Source organism: Ammodytes marinus, assembly GCF_949987685.1.
Source record: "Ammodytes marinus genome assembly, chromosome: 20".
Classification (NCBI taxonomy): domain Eukaryota; kingdom Metazoa; phylum Chordata; class Actinopteri; order Uranoscopiformes; family Ammodytidae; genus Ammodytes; species Ammodytes marinus.
The window spans coordinates 22,067,402-22,094,676 of NC_137224.1; the positions used below are offsets into that span (position 1 = coordinate 22,067,402).

General features: G+C 41.3%; 1 protein-coding gene across 3 annotated transcripts; it reads right to left on the minus strand.

Annotated features, from left to right (window-relative positions):
* Positions 1 to 1,706: 1,706 nt before the first annotated feature.
* acbd4 (acyl-CoA binding domain containing 4) lies at positions 1,707 to 18,669 on the minus strand. 3 transcript variants are annotated; one of them, XM_080049074.1, is made up of 13 exons: positions 18,636 to 18,669; positions 18,505 to 18,551; positions 17,695 to 17,813; positions 17,002 to 17,122; positions 14,900 to 14,984; positions 10,792 to 10,912; positions 10,209 to 10,355; positions 10,046 to 10,105; positions 9,676 to 9,773; positions 8,310 to 8,517; positions 5,848 to 6,062; positions 4,997 to 5,056; positions 1,707 to 3,993 (listed from the first exon to the last, which is right to left on the minus strand). In XM_080049074.1, the coding sequence occupies exons 3-13, from the start codon at positions 17,783 to 17,785 to the stop codon at positions 3,862 to 3,864; spliced, it is 1,338 nt and encodes a 445-aa protein (XP_079905200.1). In that variant the 5' UTR covers positions 17,786 to 17,813; positions 18,505 to 18,551; positions 18,636 to 18,669; the 3' UTR covers positions 1,707 to 3,861. The 3 variants fall into 3 exon arrangements, with proteins under 3 accessions (XP_079905200.1, XP_079905199.1, XP_079905201.1); XM_080049073.1 differs by having other exon boundaries at positions 18,505 to 18,657; XM_080049075.1 differs by lacking the exon at positions 10,046 to 10,105 and having other exon boundaries at positions 18,505 to 18,657.
* Between the last annotated feature and the right edge of the window lie 8,606 nt (positions 18,670 to 27,275).

Consider the following 27,275-nt stretch of genomic DNA (forward strand, 5'->3'; position numbering starts at 1 on the left):
AAAAATATTTTCGCTTGGCCGTCAGCTGGTCCTTCAGAGTGCCTTTCTTTAATAGCCTCTAATTCATCCGACCCGGTGTCTCCAAACTATTTGTTCACACAAAATTTCACAGATTTAGCCTCTTAAAGTTTCTCTCAAAGTGCACCAGATTCATGCATTTCACTTTAAAAACTTTAAAAAAAATCTCCCGGGGGGGGCATACCCTCGGACCCCCCTAGGGGGGCGGGATCTCGGCTTTCATATATTTTCACCCAGCTGAACATTGGATGCACTGACAGAGAACACTGTGTGTGTGGATAACATTTAACAACGGGCAATACATTTGGGCAGCACTACGATTGGAGAGGGTCCCCCAAATCAAATTCCGCTTAGGGCCCCATGAAGGCTTGGGCCGGCTCTGCGTGACTTCGACGCCATTGTTCTCAGCCACTCGCTCTGTTCGCTGATTGGACCGCACAAAAATCTGTTCAAGCAGGAACCCATGAATACACTTCAGCCCCAGACTGACTAGCCTACTGAAGGGAAATGAAAATTGAGCGGAAGTAGGTAGGCGGGCGGTGCCAGGCTAGGTCAAGACAACATGCTGAAGTTAAAACCGAATGGGGAAGAAAGGGGATTTAAGTGACTTTTAATGTGGCAAGGTTGATGGAAGCAGGAAGCTAATATAACAAATATAAGTTATTGAGCTGTGGAAAAGGGGTAGGATTAAATAAGTTTATACTTCTTGCTACTCCTTTTCAGGCATCTCAATTCAATATGTTATTTGTTTATTTTTTTTGTGAAATAATTTGAACATATTTTTTTATTGTATTTTCAATCTTTTCATTTTTGTTGATACGTCTGAAATAAATTGAATCAATCAAATGGTGCACGGCAGGATGGATCTATACTTTCATGTTGTTTACGCCAAATTCTGACCCTACCATCTGACTTTCACAATTAAAATCGAGACTCATCAGACCAGGCAAGACTTTTCCAATCTTTTATTGTCCAATGTTGGTGAGCCTGTGCTAATTGTAGCCTCAGTTTCCTGTTTTTAGCTGACAGGAGTGGCACCCGGTGGGGTCTTCTGTTGCTGTAGCCCATCAGCTTCAAGGTTGGACGTGTTGTGCATGCAATGATGGTATTCTGCATACCCTGTTTGTAACGAGTGGCTATTTGAGTTACTGTTGCCTTTCTATCATCTTGAACCAGTATGCCCATCCTCCACTGACCTCTGACTTCAACAAGGCATTTTCGTCCACACAAATGTCACTCGCTGGATATTTTTTCTTTTTCTGACCATTCTCTGTAAACCCTAGAGATGGTTTAGAGTGAAAATCCCAGTAGAACAGCAGTTTCTGAAATACTCATACCAGCCCTCCTGGCACCCTCAACACTGCCATGTTCAAAGTCACTTAAACCCCCTTTCATCCCCATTTTGTTGCTCGGTTTTAACTTCAATAAATTGTCCCGTCCAGGTCTACATGCCTAAATGCATTCAGTTGCTGCCATGTGATTGGCTCATAAGTTCTATGTGTTAACAAGAAAATGAACCGCTGTACCTAATAAAGTGGCCGGTGAGTGTATACTTGGGCAGCTCATTCACCAGTTCACTTATTTGATCTTTTCAGAGCAGTGACATTACTCCTATGTCAAAACTCTTACTAGATTTAGTGAGACTTGACACAATGTTCTATTAAATATAGAATCTTTAATTTGAGCTAATGCATTAGTCATTTACATGACTCTTCTTCACAATAGGGCAGTTTACAGTTCATTTAGTCTCAATTCCACTTGTCATTTGGGAGAACTTTTTACAATGGGATTCCAGCCAGAGATCAACACAAAATTGAGTGATGAGCAAGAGTATTCTAGATGTAATAAACACACAGGCAGTCTTAGAGATGGTGTAACAGTGCACTGACGAGACAGCTTCAATGTAAGACATATATAGTGTAGGTCAACAGAGACAGTCGATGTGTGAGGTCTGAAAGATGACAAGGAAGTGTCATAACGTGGCAGTAGCGTCATCCCCGGCCAAATACACAGCTGCTCCTCAGCATTTCAGTATCATAGTGGATGTTGTGACACTATTAAACTACATTTCCTTCTTAGCAGGAGTTAATGGTAGCAAACCCTAAGAGAATACAGCAAATTTGACATTGTCTCACTAACTTGGATAATACCCTGCCCGGCCCAAAAAAAAAGTCACTGCCTGGATTTGTACAAAGCAAATAGGCAAAATCCCTCTTCCAGTGATTAATATGTTTCAGTTGGCAACAAGTCCTTTTAATCCTAACTGATGCAGTGAATAGCTTCTTATTTCTTTAACAACCATGTCAGAAGATATGCTGTGGTTTTGGAAAATATGTAATTCTGTTTCAGAGGGGTGAAATTATTGGCCTGCAACAAACAAAGAAAAATACTCAGGAGAAAATGAAACGACTAAAATCATGTTAAGAACTGTAAAACGTATTATTAGAACCTGGATAGATATGGGTGAACCATCATCTTTGAGGAAGAAATGTGGTCGGAAAAAAATCTTTAATTATCATGATGGGCGATCACTTTTGGTGGAATCAAAATGTAAAATATCGAGAGAACTCCCGGCTATGTTTAATAGGGAAAGTAAGAGCATTTCCACCCACACAATGCAAAGAGAACATAAGGGATATGCACTATTCAGGTGTGTAGCTTTAAGAAAACCCCTTATCAGTGAGGCTTACCAGGACAAAATGCTTCATTTTGCCAGGGAGCATACAGACTGGACTCTGGAGCAATGGAAAAAGGTTGTGTGGTCTGATGAGACCAGATTGATCCTGTTCCAGAGTGATGGGCGCATCAGGGTGAGAAGAGAGGTGGATGAAGTGATGCTCCCATCTTGCCTAGTGCCTACTGTACAAGCCTGTGTGGCAGTGTACGGTAGGATCTGGGCTTGCTTCAGTTGGTCAGGTCTGGGTTCTAAACAACCTAATGTGTCTAAATAAAGCTCATCAAAAATGTGTTACAGCGAATATGTGCCGTAATCTAGGGCTGCAACTAACGATTATTTTGATAATCGATTAATCTGTCGATTATTTTCTCGATTAATCGATTATTGATCGATTAGTGTTTTGGTCCGTAAAATGTCAGAAAATGGTGAAAAATGTTAATACATTTTCCAAAGCCCATGTTGACGTCCTCAAATGTATTGTTATGTCCAAAACACAAAGATATTTCAATTTACTGTCATTATAGGATTAAAGAAACCAGAAAATATTCACATTTGAGAAGCTGAAATCAGAGAATTTGTAAATTTTTTATTAAAAAATTGCTCCAAACGATTAATCGATTATCAAAATAGTTGGCGATTATTTTAATAATCGATTAATAATCAATTCGTCGATTAATCGTTGCAGCTCTACCGTAATCAAAGCTAAAGATGGCCTAATGAGATATTTGAGTGTGACTTTGTTTTGGGGCGGGCAGTGTATAAAAACAAAATAGGTATTTCATTGAGGCTTCTTATGATCCATATGAGCACTTGTTCAGTACTTACTTCCTTACAGAAGCCATCTGATTAATCCACCATAATAATTCAAATAAAAGGTTCCTATGCTTTATTATTAGCCATTGTTCACATAGAGGGCAAGGGGACTACAGATGAAAAGTAGCCTTTTGGCTCATTTGTAACCCATGTATAATCATGTCTTTTTTTATTAATTTGCACTGTCCCCTTCTTAAATAAAGTGAATTGAATTGTAGTGAGTAACAGGATGTGTGGGCAGGATGGAGGTCCACACACGTCTCTTCAGTGCTCACAGTGAGGCAGGCTTCCAATCAACTCCTGTTTGACTCCATCCTCCTCTGTAGTAAAGTGAGCCTGTTGGTGTGAATGCTTCATGAAGCCATCCTGTTCCTCCTATGGGCTGCTTTCCTCAGCACAGACACCAGGCCCTGAGCCACAAAGGGCCAGAGCAGAAAGAGCAGCACAGTCTGGCCCGACACGTCAAAGGGCCACCAGCCCTCCTCCTGACAAGACAGGACAAACCTCTCATTAACAGGATCATAGGCTGTGTTCGCAAAGCCATACTAACGTCCTACTCATACTCGTTTTGACGTCAATTTGAGTATGTGGCGGTTTGGGTATGCAAGTTTGGGTATGCGAGAAATGCCCGGATGAGTACTAACTTCCGGGAAGATTTTGGGTATGAATCGATTGGATACTTTTCCTACTCAACCGTCCCACAATGCATTGCTTCTTTTCAAACGACAAGGAATTTTTTTTTAATTCTTTATTGACAATTCTGCATTTCCTGCACAACACAGGACTGTATGTAAAAATATAGTTCTATATCTAACCTGTGGAGGGCGGCAATACGCTAAACAGCGTCTAAACGGCCGGAATCTTATTACAAGAAGAAGAAATTCTTTATTGATTGAGTATACTTCAGTGTGAATGTTTCGACGCACCTCGCATACACAATCGATCTTTAAGTAGACAGTATGTAGTATATAGATGGTGAGTATGTAGGAGGGAGGACGTTAGTATGGCTTTCCAAACTCAGCCAAAGAATACATAATACTTAAGAGGCGGAGTCAGCTATTCTGGAGAACGCTTTTCAAAATCAATTTTTTCGGTAAAAAAAAAGAAAATCAGTGAATATCACCTCAATATCCCCCTACCTGTCTGTACTGTGCTATGGAAAAATCCAGTGTTAATTAATACACAGCTAGGCTCGGTAAACTGGTATGTAAACAAAAGGGGGCCCACCATGGCTAGCAACAAGCCCGTTTACAGAGCCAAGACAGATGAAAATTAGCTTATAGCTAAGTCTGGTACTGCTTATGTGCTGTGCATTGTCCCTGCTAAATAAATAGAAGGCAGTGTGTATTAATACTGGACTATTTGTTTCCGCACAGGACAGGTAAGCGGATATTCACTGATGTTGACAAAGAGTGATTTTGACAACAAGCGTTCTCCAGAATCACTGACTCCACCTTTAGACTTCAGAGGTGTGAAGGGTCTGGTTACCTGTTGTTGTGAGGCCGAGGCAGCACACTGCAGGCACGGTCTCCACTCTAAACTCTGGCTCTGTTAAACACACACAACACTCAGCTTCAGAGCAGTGAAGGACACTGACAGAGGACCAGGACAAACCAGTGGATATCCAGTATCTATGGTCAAGTATAATGTGGATAGCAAAGCCTGATATATCTTATTCTTTTTGTTTGCCATAGAGCTCCATCAATGAGTAGCACTGTTTGACCTACTATATACAAACAGAAGTTTGTTTTGGCTGAATCCCACATTTACCGTTCAACAGGCAGAAATACTCACTAGAGCACCAAATGTCATTTCAACGCCACTGAACATAGTTCACAGGCTATTTGAAATGAAGGAGAACAAGTATGAACTCAGGGAAACAGGTATGTTTAAATCAAACTAGGGCCAGCCCAGGACAAGTATTAAGACAAATAATTATTGTAACCCTGATCTGTTAAAGGGGTCAAACTATTGAATGCATTTGACAATTTATTAAAAGAAATGTTCAAAAATAGGGTAGTCTTTTTTGACGACAAGCTTTGTACAGAATTGCTGACTGGACCTTTAGCCAAAGCCATCAAATAAAAACCTTCTGGAACATTTAAAACAAAAATCCTAAATAAATAGAAGATGATTTCAATCAGAGCCCATTTGCTGTAAAACAAAGCAGAGTAGGGTGCTCTTAGTTTAGTTTTTATTTGTGCAGATAAACAAGATTAAAAGGGCAAAAAGATGAACATAGACAAAGATAAATGCACGGGTGGGACCAGAGAAAGCCAGAGGGCTTATAAAGGATGCCCACCTGACATTAAAATAGAGTAAGGTAAAGAAGCTCTTACGTGTGTGGCAGCGAGCCTCTCCACCACCTCCAGTCTGTCCATGACACTCCTCATGTCCTCGCGGAGCCTCCGTAGAGCCAGGATGATCTGCTGCTGCAGCCTCACGTCCTGCCCTCTGTCTGGGCTGTTCTCTGAGCCGTCTGCCCCCCCACGCCCATCCCCTCCTCCACCTCCTCCAGGGGGCCCTCTCCGAACCCCGCCCTGGGGAACACCACCTAGACAACACATCAGTCTGTTAAAGGTGAAGTAAGCCATTTATTTATGTTAATATAAGTCAGGGCTGTACAGTGCGACAGTTTTGATCGCATTTGCTACTGAAATTGATCACGTGCGATGATGAATACAAGTCCATTCGCACTAGTGCTAGTTGATAATGAGGAGAGGCTGTCTTTGAAACACAGAGGAGAGATGCACAACACTGCTTGGGCTCTACATTAACATTAAGGATATAATATTAATTGAGAATCTCAAATGAGACCAAGATGACAGGCTCAAAGTTAATTACAGTGAAATGCAAGGGTTAAGGTTATGCAAGTTTTCGATCATACTTTGTGTGCTACCAAATTTATTTTTGTGCTACTGAATTGCTACCACCTAAAAAAATAAGCGTACAGCCCTGTAAGTGTTAAATCGTTCTTCATTCATACAGTGATCACTTATATAGTGTGCGCGTTTCATAAGGCCGATCTCTCAGTCACCCGCTCTGCATGTAATCGGCAAATAAACTTTTCATGGATCCCACTACTGATAACCAATCACAAGAGAGAATGCTACAAACCGGCACCCGTCTCACTGCCGGTGCACGTGCAGAGCGACAGATGGGTGAATGTGTATGCGCCTACAATGGCGGAAAGGGTAAAAATCCTTCCCAATGTCTGTGTTGATGGTTTTTATCATGTTTTATCACACTTATGGATCTGAGATGATGCTAGATAACTCGCTGCTTGAAGACCACAGTGCATTAATGTGGTGATGTGGGGACGAGGGAGGGGACTGCTAACTGCAGTCACTAAAGGCCAGGACACACCAGCCCGATAATCGCCGTCGTCAAAAAAAATGGAGTCGGCCGTTTCAGGAAGCTCCAGCTTCCCGTCGCTGCTAAAGAACACACCGAGACGACTGTTTATTTTCCGTACGCTCGCGGGACGTAATGTCTCCACAACAGCAGGCGGCGCTAATCTGTATTGTGGCCCGAAAAAATACGAAAGCCGGAAATGATTGGACATCTCTCTAGAGCATAAACATAGATAGAAATACGTATTTATATTTATGGACCATAAGAGCACAATTTTTAGCAGAGAGTGTCGAGCATGGTGTCGAGCAGTCAACAAGGGTTGATGCATGTGAGTACTCTCAAAACGAAACGAACAAACACATTAAAACGATGGCTAGCTGTTGTTAGCTGTTTGTGCTACCCGCCTCACTTCCGGGCTTCACTGATTCGCTAGCCCTCCACCAATCAAATTGCTCCAAATGAAAGACGGTCGGCCGCCGATTGAACATGTTCAATCGGCGGCCGACAGGCTCAAAACAAGCCCGACGACCTCTACGTCGGCCGACGTCACGGCACACACCAAACAGATTCGTCTTTTTTTTTGACGACGGCGATTATCGGGCTGGTGTGTCCTGGCCTTAACAGGAAGTTAGCTGAACGGACCATTCTGCTTATTGAACCTTTGATACCGGGGGCGGTCAGAAGAAATCCATTCATGGAAAAAACGCAATTCCTTATCTTCTGCGAATATAAATGGATTCATGAATTGCCAAAAATCGCTATTTTAAAACATGTATTTTGCTGCCGCCTGTCATGTTGACCTGCCTTAACATCAAATGTATTACAAGATTCACAATAAAAATAGACATTAAATAAAGATAAGATTTAATTTGCTTTCAACACCTCTTAGCACACATTGTGCTGAACTACATCCTGAAATCCTCCTTTGAACTGAATCGGGGAAGTCATTTTGAATGGTTTTGAATCCGATCGTGATCCCTACAATTGTGGGATTCCAAACAGATTCCCAGCCCTAGTTAATACTGCTGTTGACATTAAACAGGTAAGTGATCCTCAAGAGCATCTCTAACCATTTATATTTACTGACTTTGACCAATCTTTCTATCGCTCTGTCATCCATCCATTCAGTGCAAAGTCAATCACTGCTGTGTTATATCAATATTAAACACATAAAAAGCATCTAACAAAATCTAGAAATTTAGAAAATGAAAGTAGTGAATAACTTCAGAAATGATGTTAACGTTGATCTAAAAAGCCCGGCTCAGAGCCAGCAGCTAGACATGTTTATACTAACAGCCACTAGCTCTCAGCGTCAAATATTGCTGTGGTTACTATAAACAGACATTCACTAGAGATTGCTTAGTATGCCTTTAATCGCCTTTCTTTATTATTATTATGTATATAGTAACAAACACGACCATGTGTGTTTCATACTGTATCAGCTTACGTTCTCTCCAGTTGTGGGAGCCTCCCCGTCCAGTGTCCCTGTCCCTCCGGGGGCCCTTTGTATGGTCGGCCCCCTCTCCCCCCTGCCCGGCCCCCACCTGCCTGGCCTCCAGGGGCCCCTCCAGCCCACTGGCCTGCTGCTGCGGAGGGCATGGAGATGATGTCGTCACATGGCCGTTATGAAAGCCGTTTGATTGGCCGACTGCAACCTGTGGACACAAATCAGTCCCTCTCCCTTCACACTCTGTATTCACTCCGCTGCAATGCACTTTTTAACCTGCTGCAATGCACTTTTTAACCTGCTGCAATGCACTTTTTAACCTGCTGCAATGCACCTTATAACATGCCACAATGCACTTTACTACATGCCACAATGCACCTTATAACATGCCGAAATGCACTTTATTATCATACGCTGCTATGCACTTCATAATTCAAGCACCTCCCAAAGCACTTTATAAATCATTAAGTCATTACTTGTGTGTTTAATGTTGTGGTCGCAAATGTGTGTGCTGCTTGATTGTGTAATGTGTGTGAGTGTGATGTGTGATGTGTGTGTTGCTGATCATACTGTGTGTGCGCTGATTATGTTTGCTGATTGTGTGTTGTGTTGTCTTTTTTAAGCTACTGTCATGTGCCCCCGGGGACGAATAAAGTGATTTGAATTGAATTGACTTGTGTTCATCTCATGCTCCTGCTGACTGGAATCATTAAGGCCAGGACACACCGGCCCGATAATCGCCGTCGTAGAGTCGGGAGGGGGCGGGGACACGAATCTGTTTGGTGTGTGCCGTGAAATCGGTCGTCGTAGATGTCGTCGGGCAGTCTTTCAGTTGGAGCAATTTGATTTGTGGAGGGCTAGCGAATCAGTGAAGCCCGGAAGTGTGACGGGTAGCACAAACAGCTAACAACAGTTAGCCATCGTTTTAATGCCTTTGTTTGTTTCGTTCAGCGAGTACTCACATGCATCAACCCTTGTTGACTGCTCGACACCATGCTCAACACTCTCTGCTAAAAATGGTGCTCTTTATGGTCCATAAATATAAATACGTATTTATATCTATGTTTATGGTCTAGAGAGCCGTCCCATCATTTCCGGCTTCCGTATTTTTTCGGGCCACAATTCAGATTAGCGCCGCCTGCTGTTATGGAGACATTACGTCCCGCGCAAGCGCAGAGCGTATGGAAAGTCAGCAGTCGGTTTGGTGTGTTCTTTGCACTTTTTCGGCCGCGACGGGAAGACTGAAGCTCCCTGAATCGGCAGTCACCATTTTCGAGTAGTCGGACTGGTGTGTCCTGGCCCTTAGTTGTATTGTGTCTACATATCTCCATTGCCACACAGTGTGCACACAGCCAGTGGTGGTTACCTTGATGCTGCTGAGTTGCTCCACTGAATCCACAGAGTCACAGAAGATCTCACTCTCTGAGTCACTGGTCACCACCACACCGTCACACACACCAGAGTCTGCAGGAGAAACACAAGCATTCAGTCACTGTGTCGAAGAGAGAAAAACACTAACGAACATTCATATGCGTTTGGAAAGGAATATATTAGTGGAAGATAATCATAATCATATTTGGCTATATAAATAAAACTGATTTGATTGAATGCCTGTTCACAGAGAATAGGCAGTGTAATAACACTGGTTTTTTTTCAGTGCTCACACACACTATGTACATGTTGTGGATCGTGAGGAGATATTAACAGATTTTTGACTATGTCAATGTTGACCCCACCTTTAAGCGTCAGCGTCATTGCTATGCCTTGATCTTGGAATACACTGCTTGTGCCCATCCCTAAATCAAATCAAATCAAATCAAATCAAATCAAATCAAATCAAATCAGTTTTATTTGTACAGCCCAATATCACAAATAGACATGTTTCTCTCCATCACATACCGTTAGTGTTAGCGGTCAGGTCTATAACCTCAAACAGGTTCAATTCTGGATCAGGATCCTCTGGGACACAAGACTCTTCTATAGAGTCTGCCTGCTCCTCTTCCTCCCTCTGTGTTAAACCTTCATCATCGTCACTGCCTTTAACACCTACGTCCAAAACACAAACATGACATTACATCCATATACCATTACACACCTCCACATTACATTACATTACATACATCCACATGCTGAGAACAGAGGGTACACATGTCTACCTAATGAAGGGTGATATAAACCCTGTTTGAACACAGACCAAGGGGTTTCACACACATTGAGTGGCTGACATGTGATTGGCTGATTAGTTATAAATGTTAACAAGAAATTGAACCGGTGTACCTAATATAGTGGCCAGTCAGTCAGTCAGTGAGTGAGTGAGTGAGTGAGTGAGTGAGTGAGTGAGTGAGTGAGTGAGTGAGTGAGTGAGTGAGTGAGTGAGTGAGTGAGTGAGTGAGTGAGTGAGTGAGTGAGTGAGTGAGTGAATGAGTGAGTGGTTGAGTGAGTGAGTGAGTGTGTGAGTGTGTGTGTGTGTGTGTGTGTCAACCTTCAGTGAGTGTGATGAGGGCCTGTGGTGGGCGGGGCATGTCCTCTATGACCAGGTAGAGAGGCTCAAAGTGGTGGAAGAGAGAGGCCGTCTTCTCATTCATAGGCGTGCTGTCAATCACCTGAGGGGGAAGGGGGGGGGGCAAACCTGACAGTTATTACTGGATTACTCATTTCACTTCATGCCGGCACTTTATATCTTGGCACTTTAATGTGTTACATTTGACTCTACTACTTGCACTTAATGCCCAGGTTTGTTTACATGCTATGGTGTTGTATGTCTGTTGTTGTCCTGTACTGTTCCTATGTTTTAAACCACTAGCTCCTCGCTGTAAACTAATGTGCCCTCTTGGGACACTAATAAAGACCTTGAACCTTTCAAGTCCCTGTCGCGGTTGGGCTTTATCCAATGTTTTGCTCCCTTTACATCTTCCTCATAAAAAGAAAAGCTTAAAGCTAGCTGTGTCACTGGTATTGGCACCCTTTGCTTTACATCAGTATGGAAACACATTATGACTCACCTGTGGTAAATCACAAATGAGAATCACCTGTGACAATTGTCAGTGCCCATGTGACATGAATTAGCCAATGAATGATGACTTCTGTGTTTTAAAAAGCCATCTGTTAGCCCCTTTTGTCTTTGTCACAATGGTGAAGACAAAGGAGCTGTCAGAGGACATCAGAAGTCTGATTATTAGCAAACACAAGACCTCCAAAGGGTATAAGGCCATCTCCAAAGACCTTGGTATCCCTGTTTCAACAGTGCCTAATGTTATTAAGAAGTTTGCCAAGCATGGACCTGTCAAGAACCTCCCTGGACGAGGGGGAAAGAGAAAAATTGATGAGAGAAGTCTTCGAAGGTTGGTGAGAATGGTGGAAAAAACACCACGGGCCTATCCGAAAAGTCCAATCTCCTAACCTATAAGCCTCCTTTCCTATGCCTTAACCCCTAAACGTCATCGGGGTTAAGGAGAGATGAAAGGTGCTTCCTATCGAACATAAGAAAGGACAGCGTTGTTTCAAATGAATTCGACTCCACCTTTCCTAACCGACGTCATTGCGCGACGGCGAGTATTGCTGACGTGAGTCACTAGCTTGAAACTTCCTTCTCCGAAAATGGACTACAACAAGCGCTCGTTTGATCCATGCGTTCTTTTCATATTGATTTTAATCAGGTTGTCGCCAACAGAGTGAGAATCACTCCCATATATCCCAATTCACATGTGGAATAAAAAGAGGCTACACTTGTGTTGATGTTGAAATGAACTGCCCCCAGTAACTTCATTAAATGTGAAGTTGGTATTTTATTTTCTTATGGTGTAAATTATGTGCTACGAAAATAACTATTATGATGTTGGTCTTTTATGAGTTCTTTATTATCTTTAGCCTGTGTGTGTGTGTGGGGGGGGGGGGGGGGGGAGTATTTTGTTTTAGCCGACTTAAATCTTCCTCTCTTCTCCTCTCCTCTCTTCTGTTTTACCTCTCGTTCGTATTCGTGTAGAGTCGGTAAACTCCGGCGGTGGCCTGTTGCTTTAAATCTTGCCGCCGTAAAGGATTATGGGATACCACTATCTACGTTCCTTTAGCAAAGGTTGGTCAGGAGTAACCTATGCTAAAGGAGGGTTAAAGGATGAATCGAGGCTCCTTTCCTATGCATTTTGGTTATTCGGATTCACCTATCTGCCGAGCACTTCCGGGTCATCTCGATAGGAAAGGAAATTTCCTATGCAAAAAAGAGTTTTCGGATAGGCCCCACGTCAAACATCCAAAGACCTGGAACAGTCTGGGGTCATGGTTTCAACAAGTACCATACGCCGCACACTAAACCAAACAGGGCTTTATGGACGAAGGCCCAGGAAGACACCATTACTGAAGAAAAGGCATAAAAAGGAACGACTAATCTTTGCCAAAGAGAACCTGGACAAACCACAATCCTTCTGGGAAAATGTTATGTGGACAGACAAAACAAAAATGGAGCTTTTGGGGAATGCACACCAGCAGTTTGTTTACAGACGGCACAATGAAGCCTACAAGGAAAAGAACACCCTACCAACAGTTAAGCATGGTGGAGGATCCATAATGCTGTGGGGCTGCTTTGCTGCATCTGGTACTGGAGGCCTTGACCGTATCACAGGAATCATGAAATCAGAGAATTATCAAGAGATTTTAGAGCGGAATGTCCTACCCACTGTAAGAACACTTTTGAGTCGAAGATCATGGATCCTCCAGCAAGACAAAGACCCGAAGCACACATCCAAAAGCACACAGGAATGGTTGAAAAGGAAAAAATGGACTGTTTTAAAATGGCCAGCAATGAGTCCTGATCTCAATCCGATTGAAAATCTTTGGTATGAGCTGAAATCTGCCATTGGGGAAAAGAAACCTGCAAACGTTCAAGAGCTTGAACAATTTGCAAAGGAAGAGTGGGAGAACATACCAGCTGAGAGGTTCAAAAAGCTTATAGACAAGAAACGTTTGGAGGCTGTCATCACTGCCAAAGGGTGTGCAACCAAATATTATTGCTGCACATGCTGTTTTTTTTAATAGTTTTTCTTTGAAATTACAGTATGTAAGTTGAAAAAACAATTTTCTTTGTTAAATTACTTTGGACCTCTAATTAAAAGATCCTGATATACATTTGATACATTTCCATTTATTTCTGAAGATATTGTACAGGTTTTGCAAAAAATTAAGGGGTGCCAATAATGGTGAACAGGACTGTATATATATTTTCAGCATACAATTGACATTAGGGGTGTGCACGTGTACACGTGTAACCGTTTAGTAAATCATAACCGTTTAGGAAAAATCAATAAACGAAAACCGTTTTTTTTTTTTTTTTTTTCTTTCTTCAAATTTCAAAGTTTTTAAATATGTTCTAGAGACACGCGTTTATTGATTTTACATCACTAATAAACTAATTGGGGAGGATAAAAGCTAGTCTGCCGAGAATCTGTCTGTCCCTCGGCGAGTGTGTGTGAGTGAGTGTGTGTATCGGCGCACACACACACACACACACGGGGAGTCGCCGTGCTGGGACTCGACTCACAGCCATTGAAGAGTGATGAAAGATAACCTAAAGATTAAAGTTACCCGGTTGACGTGAACTACGCTCGTAAGTAGCCCGAACTTTATAACACCTGTTCAACATGCATTTAACGTGGACATGTAGAAAGCGATAGGCTATATTAATCAGGAAATGAATGAAGTGCGATTATGACGGCGAACGTGTGTGTGTGTGTGTGTGTGTGTGTGTGTACCATGGACCTATTATAAGAGGTGTGTAAACGAGTGTAGTTCATGTCAATTGTGTTTACAAGCGAACGAACGCGTGTGTGTGTGTGTGTGCGCGCGCCTACAAGACGGCGGGGGCACGAGGACAATGACGTAACGGTTAACCGTGTACACGAAAAAAAAATTGTCGTGTACACGGTTAGGCATTTTTGTAAACGTTCACACCCCTAATTGACATGCATGTATTGGGACATCCTAAATCTTTTTCTGGCATACTAAATAGTAGGGAAGTATGGGGATTGGAACTCAGAGAATGTTACTGATTGGTACGAGGTCAGATAAATACTAAATAGATTAAACTGACTTGATTTGCCCCGACACTCAGTCAAGGTGGAAGCATTCACAGCAGATTTAAACTGATCACTTCAAGTCATAATGATGTATTCATTTATTGGGGACACTTATTGAAATGAATAGAGTTTTTGTTAAAGACCTACTTCACCAGTGGGAATATGAAGGTGTATTGAACTCTGAGATCCTATGTAGCATAAAAATCTGTGCAAACATTTTTAGAAATCGGTTCATCCTAGCCTGAGAAAAGGCAGAAAGAGTGTGTCATGTTCTCGCTGTCTTAACCCTACATTTTACTAGTGTGACATCACACTAGTAAAACAATGTAGAGTTAGGATTAACAGGACAGCTGGGCCAAGGGAAGACTGAGGAAAGACTGAGGGAAGAAAAACCTCATTCATTATATTATAATAGCGATTTTATAATGATAGACCGTCGGTTCCGTATGGGTGAAGTATTCCTTTAAGTGACTGACCTAACAATGTTAAACTTTAATATGAATAAAAGGATTGTTGTCCATGTACCTCCTGTGCTACATTCTTCATCTGGTCCACGTATGCTGCCATGGCGCTCTCACTGCTCATCTGGCCCAGACGGCTCCACGCGTCCCTAAAACAACACACAACTTCACATTACATGACCAATGGCCATACAGTGGACTGTGCTATCATATCGTTAGCCTCATAGCATCATTGACTAAATCATATTGACTGTACTCTACTTTTACTCTACATCTACTTTACTCTACTCTATAACCCTTAAAATATGACTTAGGTGATTGTGCTATATGGCTAACGAAAAGTAGATGTAGAGTAGATGTAGAATAGAGTAGATGTAGAGTAAAAGTAGAGTAGAATAAATATGATTTAGGCAATTATGCTAGGAGGCTAACAACATGAATTATTCATCGATTTATTTTATTTTTTGCTGCGTCACAAACTTATTATTAAAGAAACAGGGGCCGGTTTCCCGAAGCCTTCTTAAAGCTATGTCATTCGTAACCCCTACTTAGAGTTCCTTCTTAACATTTCGCCTGTTTCCCGAAACGTTCTTTGCTACGAATCTCTTTCGTACGTTCTACGTTGGTAAGGTTGGTCTGGAGCGCCCTCAGAGCCTTCTTAGCTCTACCGTAGGGGTGTTTCAGCTCTCACTTGTGTCATTTAACTAATAAATCTGACTGTATTTCATATCAAACGGACACAGCGATGACTGTATTTCATAACAAACTGTTAAAAACGATACAACTGTATAGTGTATATCACGTATATTTAAAGTGGGCTATTTGATATTTTAGCAGAATACCATTCACTTTGATTCACAAAGTGTTCAAACTATATGGAGAAGTACTTTTTAGTCATCTAACTGACTTGCATTAACTGAATGGATGCAACGTCCGTCAATATGAAAATACTTTATAAGTGATACACTATAGCCTACAGTCGGATCGTTTTTATCAGTTTGATATTTAATACAGTCATCGCTGTGTCCCTGTGATATGAAATACAGTCAGATTTACATGACACAAGTGAAAGTCCCTGCGATCGCTGTGGCATCGCCAGAGATACAAACCCCCCCACATTTCCTTCCGTTAAAGCACCATGCGTAAAACAGACACGAGTGACATCCCTGTTGCGCATGGAACTGCCACACATTCATGAAGAAAATAATTGCTGGAAACAATCTTAATCTTAATCTCCTCCGCTGTTTCTATATTTTCTATATCTTTTTTTAAATCAGTATAGGCTATGGTAGGATGTTCGACCATGGTTAACACTAGAACCTCTGCACTGTGTTCCACACGGCTCGCAGAGTGCGTCGGATCCTCCGCCTCAAAACATGTAAACGTGTGAAAAAATTAATAAATAATCAATTAAAGCTTACCTTAAAATAAGTGTGCCATGTTACTGTTTATTGTATTTAGGATTTTAGCTCATTTGGACGCTGTTTGGGCCGTCTGTTTTTATTGATATAGGCTATTGGCGATCAACTTTCAGTTTCCTTACTGACCCACCACGAAACGTGATTAGTGTTCTTAAAGATACTTAGATTATAAAACAAGAGGTCCAAAACACAGATGATGATTCAACTTATATGACTTTATATTACACTAGAAATGCACAGGTAGATTTGATTACGCAGCATAAAGAGAACACTGGCGCTTCTAGTGTTAAGTAAATGTTTCGGCCTAGAAGGATTTCTAGCAATCTTTTATTCGCAAAGACTGCAATACGTTTTATAATATAGCCTAGTGTTGTCATGCAGCTGCGCATGAAATGAGCAGGAAATGGAAAATCGAACTCTGAGCAATCGATTTCAGCAGTGTACGAACGACGTAAGGAGTGTTTCTCCTAAGAGACCGTTCGGGAACCACGACTACAGAGGTAAACAACTTTGGTAAGTCATAACGTAGGAGTCTTCGTAGCGCGCTAAGAGAGGATGTTATCGGGAAACCGGCCCCTGAACTTTAAGATTAATTGAAATACAAGTATATACTGCATGTCGTTCTTTCAGTAAAAGGAAAGAGGACCACACCAATAGCTGGTGTTATCCGTGACTGAAAACAAACTCTGCTGTTATTGCATTGATATACTTGTACACACACACACACACACACACACACACAGACCATTTGTAGCGGCCCACGGGGTCCCAGAAGCCAGGTCGAGCCACAGTGCAGGGTCCACACACCGCCTGCTTGTACAGACTGTAGAAGCGCAGCATGACTTCATAGGAGGGCCGGTAGGAACCTGAGAGACAACACACACACACACACACACACACACACACACACACACACACACACACACACACACACACACACACACACACACACACACACACACACACACACACACACACACACACACACACACACACACACACACACACACACACACACACACACACACACACACACACACACACACACACACACACACACACACACTTATCTGCTTTAGCTCTTTATTATTTACCTGGACAAAGGGAAACGGACAAACATTGGCAGATATCTAGAGATTATGGGTAATAATAATAATAATAATAATAATAATAATAATAATAATAATAATAATAATAATAATAATGGGGATAGAAAGCATCTCATTTTCACTTCAAGCTGTCTTCAGACATTTAAGAGCTTATGTTTCTGCTTTACATATCACAGAACATATTTGACAGAGCAACAGCACATTTGCCTCGTCTTCCAAGCAAGTATGTTGTTTGGAACGCAGGGCTAGTCTCTTGAGCCTATAACCAGCAGCTCACATGGCATGAGAGGAAACATCAAATTGGCTGTGAAAAGGCCAGTGAGCTGTACCATTTTTGGGAAGGTTATGGATGACATCCACAGCAGCCTGGAAGCGCTTCTGGTGGTCCAACACAGGCTCTGCCATGGCCAGGCCCGGCATGGTGCCTTCAGGGAGCGCAGGAACAGAGCTAGAGCAGGAGAAGTCAGTCAGGAGAATGCAATCAACTCAAAACTGAACCCCCATTCATTTTTACATTGCCTGGCTAAAACAAAATGTAACACAATGGATTTAATAAGCTTATGTCGTGTCACTCACAACATTTATATCCATCAAGATTTGCAATAATTCATTGTTGTAGTAACTGTAGTAATAATCACATGGAAGGATCTCACCTAGTTGCTTTGTTAAACCCAGTAGTTTAGACTTCCTTTTTTTTGGCCAGGCAATTTATGATGCTGCATTTATGAACGTACTTGTAATGTATGACTTTAATGTTTACATAAAAAGGAATCTCAAAGTTATAGCCTACTTAGTAAAATCATTTTTCTAAAGACAACATTAGCACCGTGGGACTGTAATGTGCTCAACACACCATTGATTGTTGCATTGAGTTTTGTCCACAGTCTCTATGGCCTAGAGATGACTTTTTTAACTCATAAAAAGGCTCTGTTTTTGGATAGCTATAGAAATGCTGGAATTTCATGGCGACCGGAATAAATGTTAGCGACTTGGGTGAAAGCATTTACGGTTGCATGGAGCTCGTGCGTGCCCAGTAAACACCGTATTGCTAAATTGCTGTGAAGTTAGCCCGCGATGGCTAACTTAGCTAAGCAACAGTCCAGTAAAGAGTAGTGAGCCTGTTAACTAGTGGGTCTCACCTCAGTGTTGCTGTGTGCTCACACTGTCCATGGCCCAGCGCCGTGTTCTATCAAAGAGGAAGCACAGGGAGGCTTTGGTAAAGATAGTTATGGGCTTATCTCCGAGGTTAACGTTACTATTTGGAACTGACCTACACAGTCCGGGATGTGGTTGGTTTGGTTTACACAGGGACGACTTCCGTGTCAAGTCACGTGACACGCACTTGCCCGGCCCATAAGGTAGCCTATTTAAAGTGACACCCTAAACAAAGAAAGAGTAGATAGCTAGATGTCCTATTTTTTTGAAGGGAACATACTGTAGGCTACCTCTTCTAAGGAACGTTGATCAAATGAACGGGGCAGTTGAGCTCAGTCCATAGTTTGATTTTCTGTGGCGGCGGGGCAGTCAATCAAAGCGACGTTCTCTTAAAACTACAGTTCAGTCAAACTATCTGTCATTCTGTAGCCTAAATAATGAAATAGGCTTCTAAAAAATGATAAATAATATAGGCCTAATAATAGCCTATAGGCCTACACACATTAGCCAATTGGCGCATAAATCATGCATCATCATTGGATTCAAAGTAGGCCTAGGTCATCAGTAGGCTACACAGAAGAGGACGCGCTACTGCACACTGGACACGAGCGTCTCTCTTCAGACTAATCTCTTTAAGTCATGCTGTTGTCAAGCTGCCAGAGACACACAAAAGTTAAGTCTTAATGTTTCAGTCACACACATGAAGGCGAGCCACACACAGTAATAGAAATGTTGTTTTCGCTATCCCCTCCTACACCTCTTTAACACACACATGCATGCATTTAATACGATAGGGGGACATCGAGCAGGGTCGGAGCGGTGCCGCGCCCCTGGAGTAGTTTGGGGTTAAGTGCCTTGCCCCACGACACAATGGTAGAGATGGTGGGCACCGTAGATGCAATACCAGCCGCCCTATAGTGTTACAAATAACACCCTCCTGTCAGGTGCCGGGGATGGAACCAGCGACCTCATGGTTGGCCCCCTTTACCTCAAGCCAATAGCCTAGGCCTACTACCACCCCAATAGCCTACATAAAGAGTTGCTTTATTGTTATCCACACAACAGTTAGCCTGTCTTTCGGAGAATCTAGCCTACAGTTTTAAATTCAATGATAAAACTTTAGGCCTACCCGAGCCCTCCCATGGCTGGGCCCCTGACAGGTCCATTCAATGGTCCCCCCTTATGCTATACTCGTATCAATGCATGTGCATGCGCTTATCCCTATATAAACACATAGGGTACATGTTTTTGTAAAGAGACCAACTATCTTATCAGCCAGGGACGTGCAGCGACAGTTTGGAGAGCAGGGGCTCAAGTGAGAAGAAGGACACTTTCGTGATTATTATATATATATATGTTTTAAATACCGGAAGTAGTACATTTCTGACTTACTTAGCCTACCAATGTACTGTAATACCATTACACTCACGTTATTGTTAGATACTCAACAGATCTCTTCAAAATAACATTGGTCTTACTCTTCTTTATTATCAATAGGTTTATTACAGGAGCAGGCAACAGCAAAGTGAGCGACTGTGGCTCAGGTGCCAACTGTGTCATGGTTGTTGTGTCCTTGGGCAAGACACTTCACCCTGCTTGCCTCGTGTGAATGTCGATAGTTAGCCTGCTATCGGTGTATGAATGTGTGTGTGAATGGTAACGTGGGAATGGTAACAGGTCTCCCTTGCAAAAGAGTCTCCGGTCTCAATGGGATTTACAGGTTAACAAAAGAAAACAAGTCGCATATGCCGCGGGCCGCCCCTGAGGTGCAGTAATAATTACCCTGTCCAGTTTATAAGAAAGGTACCAAACCTGTTTTGTGTTTTACCTGAGGGGTCCAAATACCTTCCACAATTCAAAGAACGACACCCGGACACAAGTAGCAGAATGACTCAGCTAAAATGATACAGCCAAAACAATATGTATCAAAACTAGTGGTGGGCCGTTATCGGCGTTAACGTGCTGCATTAACGCAAGACTCTTATCGGCGATAAAAAAAATATCGCCGTTAATCTCTTATTCCACCTCCTGTTCGGCTCAGGGGAGATAATAATAGCCGGGGGCCGTTGTTGACACTTGAGGAGCCTTTATTCTCTCACACACCCGCCGCTCTCTCTCTCCATCACTTGCCCACGACACAATCGGGTATTGGAACGCAGGGTGGGTGTGTGTGGCCACCGGTCGCCACGTGACTATAAGTTTCCAAGTTTTAAACACTTCTATCTCTTCAACGTCACCGTACCCGAATCCTAAATATCCCCTTAGCAGACGCTATATTTCATCGGGGGGAAAACTTTGTTTTGCGCCACAGTTCGGCCGTAATGCTGCTGCACACACACACACACAGACACAGACACAGGCGCACACACACACGCTGCATGTCAGAGAGGGGCGCTACCAAAAAGACGAGAGGAGCGGTTGGAGCAGTTGGAGCGTTTAGAGACACATGCGTGCACATTTATTTACATAAAATCGCAATCGCGGTCATTTGTGCAGTTATGTAAAATGTTTCACTAAGGAAAATTACAGAAAAAGTAACGCACAGTGACTTTGATGAGTAACTTTAATCTGATTACTGGTTTGGAGATAGTAACGCGTTAGATTACTCGTTACTGAAAAAAGAGGTCCGATGCCGGTAACGCGTTACTAAGTAACATCTTGTTGAACATTATTTATTTTCATCACCAATTATCATAGTAGAACAGCTTCCTCAAGCAGTTTGTGATGCATGTTGGAAACAGGAGATGAGCCCCTGGTCTGATGCGCCACCTGGCTTGAGAAACACGTTCTCAAAGACTTACTTTGAGTCATTATTTAGGAGCACACACATATTATGAATGAATTCAAATGAGCCATTTTAATCTAGATTAATCTAGATTAATTCCAAAATTAATCTAGATTAATCTAGATTAAAAAAATTAATCTATGCCCACCTCTAATCAAAACCCAATTGTGTCACCACATGGATATCAGCAGAGGCCAAAAAAGTAAGATGTATTCCTAAGTGAAAAACACACCTACAATTGTTTTCTTTTATTAAACCCTCCTTGACTGGGACATGCCTGTGTCTTCAACTCAATGCAACCACAACACATTATATACCTGAAGGCAAAACCCCTTTTAAAAAAAAAAACAGACATGGAGCGTTGTAAAAGGTTGTTCACCAGAAATGATATCCAGGACTTTTATGGGCAGAGATTTGTGTCAGTAGAACTTGAATTCGAATTGATAGAACTTGAATTCGAATTGATCGACTTGAATAGGAATTGATCAACCTGCATTTTAATTATTGATACTTGAATTCGAATTTATACACTTAAATATGAATTATCCATTTGAATCTGAATTTTATTTACTTGAATCTGAATCAGTTAATATTCTAAATGACTTTCAAATAAAAATTCAAAATTCAAGTTTTCAAATTCAAGTAGAAAAAATTCCAGTAGAAAAAATTCAAGTAGAAAAAATTCAAGTAGAAAAAATTCAGGTAGAAAAAATTCAAGTAGAAAAAATTCAAGTAGAAAAAATTCAGATTCAAGTAAAAATGTGCACATCCGGTTTCTTTGAGGAAGAGCAATCGAGTGCAGATCTCTGATCCTAGGCTACAGCGTCCGGCGGGTGACCGTTGTTTAACGTTCAGGAAATATAAAGTCATACATTAATTTGTTTAATCATCATCTGTGTTTTTGACCTCTTGTTTTATAATCGAAGTATCTTTTAGAACACTAATCACGTTTGAGTAATGAAACTGAAAGTAGTTATAACATCGCCAATATGCTATATCATATCAATGAAAACAGACGGTCAAACAGGGTCCAAATGAGCTAAAATCCTAAATCCAATAAACAGTAACATGGCAAACTTATTTTTAGGCAAGCTCTAATTGATTATTTATTCATTTTTTCACACGTTTACATGTTTAGAGGCGGAGGATTCCTCCGACGCTCTCTGTCCGGCTTATCAGACAGCACTCAGCTGTCTGTCAGTTGAACTGGACAAGCAAACGTAAAATCATCAGGAAATGATCAAAACATCCCGATGAAGATTTCTATGCAGTGTTTTTTTTTATTTTACAGGGTCACGTTGTGGCAGTGACACTCTTTCATCAGTCGGAGCTGCAGCGTAAAGTGAAAACAAACTCAGAGTAGGCCTATACAGTGTCGTGCGAAAGTTTGTGAACCCCTTGAGCCTTTTGGAATTTTATTTATTTTAACCATTATTAATTCATTTTTTTCAATACCAGTATTTTTTATATGAAATAATAGATGTTTGTTTATCAATTCAACATTTTTCTTTTCCAGAAATCAATTGTTAAAACAGTTAAAATAAATTATTTGACAAATGTTGTATGTGCAAAAGTTTGTGAACCCTAAGCTGCATTGCTTAAATCGAGCAAGGTAAACACAATCAGGTGGGCCAAATTGATTGATGAAATAGACCAATGTAATGAGAGATCTTGAGGGAAGAAATTGGGCGCCACTAGATAAAACAAAGATAAAACCAGGTCAGTTTAGGCCCACCAAACTGAACCCATACAGGTCAGACATGCTCAAAGGGGAAAAAATCTCAGAGGATCGCAGGAATAGAGTTTTGATGTTGCACATTTGTCTGGGGACAGCTATACATTCGTATAAAAAAGTTTGAGCTCCATCGGCCCACCGTGAGGCAAATCATCTACAAATGGAGAGCTTTACGAGTGACTAAACATCTGCCTAGAAGTAGACTTCCTTCAAAAATATCTTCAAGCGCCACAAGAAAAGTATTTTTTTAGTTAAAAGCCAACCCACACATTACATCTAGTGATTTGCAGACCTCTCTTGCAACATCTGGGACAGATGTGCATGGTTCCACAATAAGAAGAAAACTCAGTCAACATGGCTTTCAAGGGAGGGTTGCTGAAGAAGCCTCTGCTCTCAAAAAAGAACAAAACTGCTTGTCACAACTTTGCCAGAGAGCACCTGAAGTCTTATTCTGTGGACAGATTAGTCCAAAATTGATCTGTTTGGTCATAACCAAAACCGCCATGTTTGGGCAAAAACGCAACTCTGCCTACCACCAAGAGAACCTTCTCCCAAGTGAAGAATGGTGGTGGCAAATGGTCTGCAAATCTCCAGATGTAATGTGTGGGTTGGCTTTTACCTGAAAAATCCCTTTTCTTGTGGCGCTTGAGGATATTTTTGAAGGAAGTCCACTTCTAGGCAGATGTTAAGTCACTCTTAAAGCTCTCCATTTGTAGATGATTTGCCTCACGGTGGGCCGATGGAGCTCAAACTTTTTTATACGAATGTATGTCCCCAGACAAATGTGCAACATCAAAACTCTATTCCTGCGATCCTCTGAGATTTTTTCCCCTTTGAGCATGTCTGACCTGTATGGGTTCAGTTTGGTGGGCCTAAACTGACCTGGTTTTATCTTTGTTTTATCTAGTGGCGCCCAATTTCTTCCCTCAAGATCTCTCATTACATTGGTCTATTTCATCAATCAGTTTGGCCCACCTGATTGTGTTTACCTTGCTCGATTTAAGCAATGCAGCTTAGGGTTCACAAACTTTTGCACATACAACATTTGTCAAATCATTTTTTTAATCTATTTTAACAATTGATTTCTGGAAAAGAAACATTTTGAATTGATAAACAAACATATGTTATTTCATATAAAAAATACTGGTATTGAAAAAAATGAATTAATAATGGTTAAAATAAATAAAATTCCAAAAGGCTCAAGGGGTTCACAAACTTTCGCACGACACTGTATATATAGTCATTAATGAACACTTAGGCTACAATAGATAAGAGATCACCACCGCCTGCACCCCCTCTCCGCCCCCCTACACTTTGCCATGTGCTCCCGCGATTGCTCTGTAAACAGTCTCATAGCCTATGTCCTCTTTCCCATCTCCTGCTCCCTCACATCAACTTGACAGATCATAAATATAGGCTACACTATAATATATATACAGCTTATAGGCTATATACTGTAGGCTATAGGCTACAGTATAGGCCTATGCCCGTCGCATTTCTTCCCCGTGCCCAGGACAAGATTACGTTTGTGCCCCGCCTTCCCATGCGCACTTCGGTAGAGTCAGAGTGCTGAGAGGCGCGCACTAATGAGCATTAGGTTATCATTAAAAATCCAGGTTAATGGCACAAAGCAGTAGATAACTTCAACATAGTCACTATAGCCTACGTTCCCTCCGTCTGCTAAGCGCCCTACCACAGGGGGGAGAGAGAGAGAGAGAGAGAGATGCGCTGACAGGATGCAATGTTCACCTGCGCACCTGCTCCTCCAAGGTGTGTGCCGGTATCGTGCCAAGTTACCGCTGATAAGAATTGTGTCCCAGCCGGCCGGTGAGCGCGCATTCATCAAGTAAAGGCGAACATATATGGGCCCTATACTGTAGCCTATACAGTATATAGCCTATAAGATGTATATATATTATAGTGTATATTTATGATCTGTCAAGTTGATGTGAGGGAGCAGGAGATGGGAAAGAGGACATAGGCTATGAGACTGTTTACAGAGCAATCGCAGGAGCACAGGGCAAAGTGTAGGGGGGCGGAGAGGGGGTGCAGGCGGTGGTGATCTCTTATCTATTGTAGCCTAAGTGTTTATTAATGACTATATATATAGGCCTACTCTGAGTTTGTTTTCACTTTACGCTGCAGCTCCGACTGATGAAAGAGTGTCACTGCCACAACGTGACCCTGTAAAATCAAAAAATCACTGCACAGAAATCTCCATCGGGATGTTTTTATCATTTCCTGATGATTTTACGTTTGCTTGTCCAGTTCAACTGACAGACAGCTGAGTGCTATCTGATAAGCCGGACAGAGAGCGTCGGAGGAATCCTCTGCCTCTAAACATGTAAACGTGTGAAAAAATGAATAAATAATCAATTAGAGCTTGCCTAAAAATAAGTTTGCCATGTTACTGTTTATTGGATTTAGGATTTTACCTCATTTGGACGCTGTTTGACCGTCTGTTTTCATTGATATGATATAGCATATTGGCGATATTATAACTACTTTCAGTTTCATTACTCAAACGTGATTAGTGTTCTAAAAGATACTTCGATTATAAAACAAGAGGTCAAAAACACAGATGATGATAAAACAAATTAATGTATGACTTTATATTTCCTGAACGTTAAACAACGGTCACCCGCCGGACGCTGTAGCCTAGGATCAGAGATCTGCACTCGATTGCTCTTCCTCAAAGAAACCGGATGTGCACATTTTTACTTGAATCTGAATTTTTTCTACTTGAATTTTTTCTACTTGAATTTTTTCTACTTGAATTTTTTCTACCTGAATTTTTTCTACTTGAATTTTTTCTACTTGAATTTTTTCTACTTGAATTTTTTCTACTTGAATTTTTTCTACTTGAATTTGAAAACTTGAATTTTGAATTTTTATTTGAAAGTCATTTGGAATATTAACTGATTCAGATTCAAGTAAATAAAATTCAGATTCAAATGGATAATTCATATTCAAGTGTATAAATTCGAATTCAAGTATCAATAATTCAAATGCAGGTTGATTAATTCCTATTCAAGTCGATCAATTCGAATTCAAGTTCTATCAATTCGAATTCAAGTTCTACTGACACAAATCTCTGCCCATAGACTTTCCAGGATCCCAACCTGGGTGGACAACCTGGTCAACTAGCTGCTGGAAAGCTACAGCGGGCCGATAGAGCAAATCAGAACCACTGTTTAAGTGAATGGGGATGGGCTAATGGGGAATTTTTTAAACTTATAGATATCATTATGAAACTTTGCAAGTTGATTACTGACATTAAAACAACAACTGTTTGTATTACAGTATTTTCCAAAACGTTTGAATAAATATGAAAAATCATCAATATCTTACTAATGATGCGTACATTTGCATATCTGCAAAGCCCCAAAATCTAGATGTTGGACAAAAGTCAATTTGTTTTTACATTTTGAAAACAAAACAAGTGTCCAACTGCCTGAAGCCTTTCCTAATCACAGTTCGAATTTGATCAATAACCCATAGAAAATACATTTTTACAGTTTTTTCCAAGGGAATGTCTAGCCGTTTCCTAAAATACCAGCTGGAGACTCCAAAAGGACACTTTTGGTCCATGGCACATGAAATGTAACTGTGTAAAAAATGTATTTTCTATGGGTTATTGATCAAATTTGAACTGTGATTAGGAAAGGCTTCAGGCAGTTGGACACTTGTTTTGTTTTCAAAATTTAAAAACAAGTTGACTTTGTTTTCTTCCAACATCTAGATTTTGGGGCTTTGCAGATATGCAAATGTACGCATCATTAGTAAGATATTGATGATTTTTCATATTTATTTAAACATTTTGGAAAATACTGTAATACAAAAAGTTGTTGTTTTAATGTCAGTAATCAACTGGCAAAGTTTCATAATGATATCTATAAGTTCAAAGAATTCCCCATTAGCCCATCCCCATTCACCCCCATTCACTTAAACAGTGGTTCTGATTTGCTATGTCGGCCCGCTGTAGCTTTCCAGCAGCTTGTTGACAAGGTTGTCCACCCAGGTTGTGATCGTGGAAGTCATTGACCTACATGTCATTTTTGGTGAACAACCTTTTACAACGCTCCATGTCCATAAAATCACTTTGCCCCCTGGGTAATACAAAAGAAAACTAACATCTATAAATGAGTGGCTAATCGATACAGCTAATCCTCAGATGTAGTACATTTCTATTTAAATTCCCCAAATGACCATTTTTTGATAATGATGAAAAAAAA

Bases quoted from the DNA above. Each gene is read 5' to 3' on its own strand.
- acbd4 (XM_080049074.1), bottom strand. From the start codon at position 17,785: ATGCCGGGCCTGGCCATGGCAGAGCCTGTGTTGGACCACCAGAAGCGC. The intron at 17,123-17,694 runs GTACAGCTCACT...GTTGTCTCTCAG, and splicing joins CCATAACCTTCCCAAAAATG to GTTCCTACCGGCCCTCCTAT. The intron at 6,063-8,309 runs GTAAGCTGATAC...TGTGTTGTCTAG, and splicing joins CTCCCACAACTGGAGAGAAC to GTGGTGTTCCCCAGGGCGGG.